This window comes from Trachymyrmex cornetzi, unplaced genomic scaffold (genome assembly GCF_001594075.2).
Source record: "Trachymyrmex cornetzi isolate Tcor2-1 unplaced genomic scaffold, Tcor1.1 scaffold129, whole genome shotgun sequence".
NCBI classification, from domain to species: domain Eukaryota; kingdom Metazoa; phylum Arthropoda; class Insecta; order Hymenoptera; family Formicidae; genus Trachymyrmex; species Trachymyrmex cornetzi.
Window position 1 is genome coordinate 2,911,094 of NW_017295861.1, and position 9,677 is coordinate 2,920,770.

A 9,677-nucleotide genomic window follows, 5' to 3' on the forward strand; every position below is an offset into this window, starting at 1 on the left:
ATGTATACACAGTACTGCAATCCATAACTATCCATAATATAATCCATAATTAGTACCAAGGTCTAAAACTAAATAAGAATTTAATATATCACATGCAATTAACGATCATTCATTAAAAATCGTATTGAATCTTAAAAGATGAATAATGCCAATGTTTTTTTATTATTAATGTTTAGCAGCAAAGTTTAATGACTATACCTTGGACATATATAAATGATGGGTAGCAAAAGTTTTGGTATTGTGCATTTACGGTTTATTTTAGTAATATTTTAAGTTCTAAATTTTGATATTAAATTTAATTGTAAAAAAAATATATTATTTAACGCTATTAATTTAAAAAAAATTTGAAATAAATGTATGTTTTTATTACATATCTGAAAATTCTGAAATTTTGTGTTTAGTACAATATGATACACATATCTGATTAAACAGGTCAGACTGATGTTGAGTAGAACAATGTTAACGACAATATATTTTATGGCAGTGTAATATAGTGTTATTGATTTTTTGTTTCTTTGATTATGGCATGAACTGTTCGTTCTATCTTACTTAATCTATTTCATTTAGTGTACTAATCGGAACTTAATTCTCTCCTTTTTTCTTATTTTTCCTTATCTTAATATAAATTTTTCTGATGATTATTTACATAATTATGATTGTGTACAGCCAATGTGATCAATTAAATATATATAGTAGGAAAATATAATACTCTCGAGGCTTTCACGGGCACTTTCTATAGAGAAATTATGCGTTTCGCGGGTTATCATGTATCAGGCTACTCCTCGCTCTGATGAAGTAAACTGCTATGTTCACGAAACGTTGGCATTCTAAGATTTGGACACGGAGATAACCCGCAAAATGCATAATTTTTGTATAATAGGAAAATATATTCGTAATGACATAGGAAAATACCTGGACAATAAACTATAAGACGCAAAAAGTACGATATTAAACTCCTTTTGATATTGAATAATTTTTTAACTGTTTTTATGTCAAATAATTATTTTTCTGTAATCTTCAAAAAATCTCAATTTTATATTTCAATTTTTATTGTATTAAAAATTTCACCTTTAAAATTATTTCCTACTTTTATCTCTTGCATGCAAATTATTAATAGCTACTTCATCGTATTTGTGGATGGATAATTTTATTACCAGCAGTTCATCTCTATGGCTATGCAATATATTACTTTCACAATCTACTGTCCTTGATAACATTCTCCGGCGTGCTCAGCGCTTTTTTTCGGTTGGCGATTGCATTAGTGAGTTTTCGTCTCGGACCGAGCGGAAGTTTGAGGGCCGCTATGTCTGTTTCAGTGAGTAGCATCAGAGCTTCCAGATCGATTTGCTCCGATTCCAAAATAGGATGTATGGACGTGAGATTATTGGCGACTAAAAATCTCTGCAAAGGCGTCCATTCCTCGTCTGTCTCTTCACCTTCTGTTTATAGATAAATTCAATACTGTAATATTCTGATTTTCTTTTGCACATGAAACATGACAATGCGGAAAAATCAGGAAAGATGATTGATTATCGTGCATCGTTCCTTACGACATAGAACGCATTGTTGAAGTTGCATAAGTATTCCAATTGCACTTTGTAACAAGGTTCATTATTAAACTTACCCGAAAGAAGATCCTCGTCCCACAAGCTTTGTCTGCGTGCCAAACTGCCAGCACTTCCTATACTAATTTCTTCATTGTGTCCGTTTGGGCTGAACTTATTACTGCTTATGGATCCGTTTGTAGAACCATTTGCAGAAAAATTGCTGTTTTGCAGATGAACATCTGTCTGCGTGACCGGTAGATTATCCAGCGTAGATGTTATCTATAAGAATTATGAATTAACTTACACACAAATAAAAAAAAAATTAATTAGCACTTCTAATGCATTTTCCGTCTATTCACACTTTGTTACATAATTAAGCTATTAACGCATCCGATGAATATCTATTACGTATTTCTATGCTGTAATCGTTTAAAAGATCGTTAACGTTTTTGCAACGATTCCCACAATTAATTTCTTTGTTTCTTTGGAATCATGATTCAAATGAAACAAGCGATAGCTATCTTGTCGTAAAAGAAAACGCTGCATAACATTAAAGCCGATTTCTACGAGTTGAGTAGTTATTACGAAGGTAATCATGCGGAACAGTTACATTTGTGGAGATGAAGAAATTACAGCGTATAAAAAGCATGACATTAAAATGATTATAAAAATAAAAAACGTAACTTGTACACATTTCTATAACTCGAAATTTCTAAAGAAAATAAAAAGTAGCTCGATATACAAAAATTATGTTTGTTAGAATAATTTCCTTGTTTATAATTTCCTCTAGCTTGATATCAGTTTCATTGTAAATAAAGTACTTGTTTACTTATGACTGTAAGTTCGATTTAAGGTATGAATGTTAAGACTAACCGCCCTTCTGAAAGCCACCGAACCGAAACCAGGTCGATTGAAGATGCTAGCTGGTTCCTGAAGAAAAGCGGTGTCCTTCGCAACATTCAAGTTCTCTTCCTCTCTGTCCTCCTCCTCCTCATTGTATATCCTTTCACCTAAGAGATCGGGCGTGCTCTGGGATTTACTGAGAGTGCCCCATACATCAGAGATCTTTCCTCTTCTAATGCCTATGTGTTGAGGCTGGGTGTCATACGTGCCTACGTACATAACTTCAGAATCTCGACGAACGCCAGTGAGACTTCGAATCGACTTCTTTCCATTTACTTCGACCTACAATAACATATACGATATTACGTAATATTTACTGAGCATTAAATAAAAAAAAATCATGTGGAATGAGTTAACTTCCAAATATTGATTTTTTATTATTTCTGTTTTTATATACTATGACATTAAAGATTTTTAAAATTACTTCTAGATCATTTTTCGATATTTTTGTTTTGAGTCATAAAAATTGTACAAGTCTTATGTTATTTATGTATTTTTTTACCTCTACGACTTTAAAGTCATTGATGGCTTTCTTAGCTAAAGCTTTTCGGCAAACTGTGCTGCTGTGTTTCTTCGTAGTGGTACCAACGATGTCGCTAAATGTCGGCGAAGGTTTCATTCGGCCTCTAAAGGTCAGTACCCCGGGCCGTTGAGAGTTCAACTCATTCATTGCGTCGAAGTCTGATTTAGCACGATCTTTTATGAATTTCTTCTGTTCTTTTTCCGCTCTAATTTCAGCCATTTTCTGTTTCTTCATATACTCTTTCAATCTTAACAAAAAGATATTTTTATATATATTTAAAATAGAAAATAAAATGTTAAAAGAAATCGGATTAAAATCTAATATAACTCATAATAATATAATATGTTAATCGTAGTAAGTAAAAAATTAAAAATTCTCTGCAAAAGAAATTATATGTACTCTATCACGGAAACACGATTGATGGAAATGATTTAATCGATAGAAACAATCCGCAAATGGCAGCGATATTATGTTCTCTCACTCTCTCTTTTTAAGTAGAAGACGCAAAAACAAATCACATTCTACAACTGTACCTCTTCTCCGCATCTCGCTCCGCCTTTTCCCGGAGTATCCGGCTTTTTTTGCGATTATTTAACTCCTGATCAGCTTGAGCGATATCTAGGAACTGTAGAATCTTCTCATAGCCGTTTATCGCCGCAAGTTCACGGGCAGAGTGACGGTCGATGTCCAGCGACCAGATATTGCAACCAAATTTCACCAAGAATTTTACGCAGAATTCGTGGCCCCTCGCCGCTGCCAAGTGCAAGCATGTATTCCCGAAGTAATCGGTCTTGTCCGGGTCGCCTCTACAATGAAACAATTATGACGTCTTATAAGTTAGCGGAACAAAAGGAGTAGAATTAATTCCTATCTATAATTAATATCTTTATTTATATTGTTCAGGCAAGAGTAAATACCAGAAAAAAGTAGAAATAAGAGAAGAAAAAAAGAGTAAGATAAGTACAATTAAGAAGATCGAAGGGTAGAAAAACAAATAGAAAATGTATAGCTAAGAAAGGGTGAATAATATTGAATGGAAATATAAAGGTCGATAAGGAAGAAGAATGGACTCCTACACAGAGGCAAGAGGGGATTAGGTGATCGATTATGACATATTAGTAGAAGGGGATAAGAAAGAGAGGATAGAAAAAATGGAGATGAAGGAGAGAGTGGATTCGGATCATCAACCCATATAACAGTAGAATTAAAGAAAGAAGAGGAATTTTTGAATAGTTGAAGAAAGAGAGGAGTTAGAAAAATAGAAAAAAATTGAGTGGCAGGATTTAGGAGGGAGGGGGGAGGAATTAAAAAGAATTTAAAAAAGATTTAGAAAGAAATAGAAGAAACTGAAAGATAAAGGAGATAATAATCGAAAGAAAGGATGAGGACAGTGAAAAAAGGACAGTAGGATAAAAATGTAGGAAAAAAAGAAACAAGTAAAAGCGATGTTAAGAAGATAAAAAAAAATAGACAGAGAAAATGAATGGATACAGGAATAGAACAATATACAAGAAGCTGTGTGAAGAAAAAAAGAAAAAAATAAGATGGAAGGTGAAAAAAAGTAAAGGGGGGTAAAGTGTGGAAAATATTACATAGTGAAAAAAAGAAAGAAGTAAATAGAGATGAAATAAAGATGAAAAAGTAGGAGTATTTCATAGAGGTATTAGGAAGATTGGGGAAGGAAGAAGGAGGGGAAGAGACGAATAGGATGAGAGGGAGGGGATAGGAAGAGAATTTGAAGGATAAGACGATAGAGATTGATGAGATAGGATACTGAGAAAGATGGAGACGAGGGCTTCAAAGAATGGATCTGGAAAATGTATAATAAAGGTTTGGAGGGGAGAGAGATGACTAAAGAAATGCAAAGAAGGAACTAGTAATGCTGATAGTTAAAAAAGAGAATGGAAGTAGTATGAAAGAATACAGAAGATTTACGATAATGTTTATGCTGAATTAAAATTTACATAAATGTTTGGTGAAAAGAATGAAGAAAGAGATGGAGAAGACAAAAGATGAATTCATATAATCAATCAGATTTAGAAGAGATATGAGAATGATAGACAATGTAATAAGTCATTTGATAAATCGATAGATAGAAGAAAAAAAGGGAAAAATGATTGCAATGTTTATTGATTTAAAAGCAGTATTTAATTCGGTAAGTAAAGAGGTACGATAAATAAGGAAAACAAGATTGAATGAAGGATAAGTTGGGGGAGTTGAGGAAACATATATATGTATAAGAATATGTAAAAAAATATATATAATATATAAAAATTTATAAATATATAAAATATATATAAGAATATACATATATATAGAAACAAAATCTTATATATAAAAAATAATAAAACATTTTTCATATTTTTTCCTTTTTCAGGAGAAAGATTAATATTTCATGATATTTGATAAAGTATTGTGTTTCGAAAGGAAAAAAATATTTAAATGCAATAAGGTATATTTTACATTATTTTTAATAATAGATCAGAAATATTTTTTTCATCTCCGGAGAAATTTCACGATAAAAAGTTTTAAGAACTCGTACAATCAGATATACAATTAATTTTTACATTGATTACATTAATCAGTTTTACAAAAAAATTAAAAAATTTCTGTGATCTTATAAGAATTTATTGATCGTTTTTATCGAACTGTTTGAATATGAAAAGAAAAGATAACTTGAAGTGTTTGAATAAGAAACAAAGATAGACATTTTACTCGTTATTTGTATCATAAATGAATGTAGTGGAGTTTCGGAGGTCTGCTTCGACCTACCTTTTATCAGTATGCGTTCTATTGTTTTTCATGCACTCGACCGCGGTTTCCGCAACTGTGCAGTCGATGGACACCTGTAATGCGTGCTTCCGGTTCCGTGCATGTATTATTACGATATACAATAGCAGAACTAAGGGCCTGATGGGACCTTCAAGAGCGGACCGTTTGAATCGACAACCATCGTTTTGCTAACTTACTAAAGATCGATGTGATTATTTTTAACGTTTGTTTTAAAAGTCTGCAGATATTCGACAAAGTGTTCGTGATAAACGGCCGGAAGCGTCGAGGGACTATAGTATTTTGGAGCGGCTTGCAGTTGAGGTAAGTATTAATTATGAAGTAGTGGGGTTATCGTGCTCACGAGGCACGACGACCTCGTGCCTGATGGGCACCAATGTTTCGTGTGAGTAGACAAAACACGAAGTTATATTTTTCGTCAAACGTGCTTCTGTAACGAAAAAGCTCCACGTCGTACTATATACGTACGTGCGATTTAATATTTATAATTTATTATAATGCAATATTAATCGTGTAAAGTCAATCTGCAACAAGTTGCAATAATCAGATGCATTGTACGTAGTCAGACAAAAATATTAGAAAAGAAACGTCTTGTCGCATGCACCAATTATCGCATGCCGTTGTAAAATGCAATACGCTGATTACACTTGGTCACTGTAAAAAGGAAAAATAAGATTAGGCATGCACATACCCTCTAGCGACCAGCAGTCTCAGAGCATCTACGTGGCCTTCGAAGGCTGCCCATAATGTCGGGGTCATTCCTCCTTCATCTCGCGTGTTACAATCCTTTCTCGTGGCTTCCTTCAGAACATCCAACGTTCCTTCTTGCGCGGCCCTTCGATAAAGAATAGTCTGCATATTATATTATTATTTGTAAGTTATCTGATGTTTTTAGTTGATGTTCTCATGTTTTGTTCCATACGTTGAAAATTGAATATTAAAAATATAATAATACACAAATATTAATATTTATTTAAAAAATTATTCACAAACAAGTAGAATTATGCGATGTCTGTTAATAAAAAATATTTCATTTATATTAATTGCCATTATTAATTAAATTAATTACAATTGTTGCAATAATTATTTATTATTATTGATGTAATGTATATAAAGAAATTTGTAGAAAATATTAAAGAAATATGTAGAAAAATGAAGATAGATGTACGTATTTATACAGTATACTTCAAATCTGGATAAATTTTAATTGATAGTAAATATTTATTTATTATATATGCGCAGTATATTTTGCTCTCTTCTCTTTCTCTTCTTATAAGAAAAATATTTTTAATTTTTCAGGATATTCGGAGTACGGTATTGTGAAAATTGTACCTATTACTTTATCGTGCGATGCATCGCGTGATGTCTTATCTGATTTTAACCAGGTTATTTTTTATAATTATAATCGTCGCGTTGCTCGAGGAAAAATTGCAAATCTTTGCACGGGCAAAGAGCTCCGCATAATATTATATCCACGCGTCTCAACATCTGATAATCCGTGGCGGCTCGTGATATTTTAATTAAAGTACTAAAGTGCTTGCAACGGCGCGATGCAAGAGATTCACATTTTTTTTCCGTTTAATTAGGAAAATTGAGATGTTAAGGAAAATATGCACGATTTGTCAGGTGAGACAGCAGCTATTTTCGATTCGCCGATGTTGCATTCCACGAACTGATTTCAGCGTATATCATTTCACATTACTTCATCAATGTCATCGAGTTATAACATTAATCCTCTGTTATCCTAAACAGTGTAACTTCATACGAGCTATAATAAAAACATATTATAAAAATTTAATGTATTATAATTTTTCTTTGTATTTCTTAATTTTAGACGGTAAATTGTATTTGAAATAAAATAAAAGATTTAAAAAAATTTGTAAATGCAAATTTCTTGCTCTTATTCTCATCAATTCCTATCATTTTCAGATTTAATTACAAAATTCAACTTAGATAACCAAACTCGGATATTCCTTTTATTAAATTAACTATTAAATTAATTATTAAGAATTCATACATTTTGAGGAGAACCATGTGAATTAAAAATCAATTTTGGTAAAAAAATATCTCGAAATTCGATAGAGAAATATAAATGTATTTTATGTAGTATTCAGACTTTTTCCGTAAAATTAACATATAAATTGCACAGTGTAGAGCATTCTCCATTGCTACGAAAGTTGATTAGGTCCGCTAGAAATTTTTACAGATGATCTGTGTGATAAATTCCCGTAGTGAATGAAATAAGAGCACAGGTCTCCTCTCATGCATGAATTCCGCACGCGCTCTTCCGATGTACATACATGATACAGTCTGCATGAAACAGTCCATAATCATGGTTATTTTATGCTCGTAGATAATTATTCGAAATCTCCTAATTTTTTTATTTAATAAACCGCATGCGTATATTCATTGAGGATCACTATAGCTCTCTTTTATCTCTCCGTCCAACTGATATTTTAATAATATTTTTAACATTGTTGAAGCACAATGTATTAATTATCGTGTATAATGTGCCTCCATTTATTCCGACAGCTTATTGCACTTTGTGATTATAAATACGAAAGATTCGATTCGGTTCACGTCTTCTTATTTCGTTCCAGTTGCTTGATAAACGTTGATCCGATTTCCTTGATGAGATACAGCGATTATCATTAATCCGTGCGAATCGTTCAATTTATTTGAATCGTATATATTGTTAAAAAATCTTTCGACATTCTACGTGACGCTGGAACGAAATTTTAATTCATACATTATGAAAGAATTATGGAACATAAAAAATATCGAACTGTACTACACCAAGAAAAAAATATAGTCAATTTTAATAAATATTTAGTTCAATACTGCTAACTAAACATTTACTTACAGTAAATAAATATTTGTTTAGTAAAAAAATGATTGTTAAATCAAATTAACATTTCTTGTATCAAATAAATATATCTTTATATTTAATAAATATTTAGTTGGTAATATTCAACTAAATATTTATTAAAATTGACTATATTTTTTTTCAGTGTAAGGATTTATATATTAGAGAGGTAGTGATTACTTATTTTGAAAGCATCATTGTTTAGTGATTTTAATACTCAAAGTAAGTAATTATCACTACCCTCCAGTATTAAGTTTCTGTAAGGGTTGAATGTTGTATTACTTTATTCACATTTTTAGCGTGTAAAATAGTGTTAAGAAAAAGATTACAATATATTAAAAAAAGGTCTTACAAGATTTACAAATCAGATACTAGTTTTTTAATTGAACTTTTTGCACGGTTTATTTTTTCTTCTTTTTTTGGGGGGGAAAGGAAAAAAATTGATTTGACGCGATTAAAGTACGCACTGTATATGTAAATTAAAATCGTTGTACACTGTTTTAATTTTGTGAGTGCAAAAGTAAATTGCATTTCGAATTATAAAATATATATTTTCAAACTCTAAAATACATATTTTATATAACAGCACAATAAAGTGTATTGAGGATTTCATGGTTTAACCGGGGTTTCTATATTTATATTAAACACATCTTTATGTCAATTTGTGTACGTTTTAATGTGAACCAGTTCGCACTGAGTGTGACCAATCGAATTCGCTATAAGATTAATTTTAATCTCGATTCAATTTACTCTTAATCTTTCTTATGATATCCGTTTCTATCAATGTAGATTAACTTTAATCTCGGTTTAATTTACTCCTTATCCTTTTCTAATTCTTAGAACTAGAAAACAATAGAAAGTAAGTTAAATCAAAATTAAAATTAATCAACGTTTATAAAAACGGCACAATTCTAGAAATTAAAAAAAAAGATAAATAGTAAGTTAAATCAAGTTAATCTTATATTGGCAAAAAGAACAAACCATATTGATGAAATGTATTTAGTTGTTCTCCCCGTGTTATCGCATCCGCTTCGCGCGATCGGCTCCC

General features: G+C 31.3%; 1 protein-coding gene across 1 annotated transcript in view; it reads right to left on the bottom strand.

The window, feature by feature from the left end:
- Nucleotides 1–1,089: 1,089 nt before the first annotated feature.
- Sans (SAM_USH1G_HARP domain-containing protein Sans) overlaps nt 1,090–9,677 on the bottom strand; it is an 8,986-nt gene continuing 398 nt past the window's right edge. The window contains exons 2-7 of the mRNA XM_018522279.1: nt 6,455–6,598; nt 3,507–3,779; nt 2,953–3,220; nt 2,421–2,732; nt 1,625–1,826; nt 1,090–1,439 (exon numbers count right to left, since the gene is read on the bottom strand). Of these exons, the coding sequence (XP_018377781.1) occupies nt 1,192–1,439; nt 1,625–1,826; nt 2,421–2,732; nt 2,953–3,220; nt 3,507–3,779; nt 6,455–6,598 (1,447 nt within the window). The 3' untranslated portion in view covers nt 1,090–1,191. The remainder of the gene's footprint in view (nt 1,440–1,624; nt 1,827–2,420; nt 2,733–2,952; nt 3,221–3,506; nt 3,780–6,454; nt 6,599–9,677) is intronic.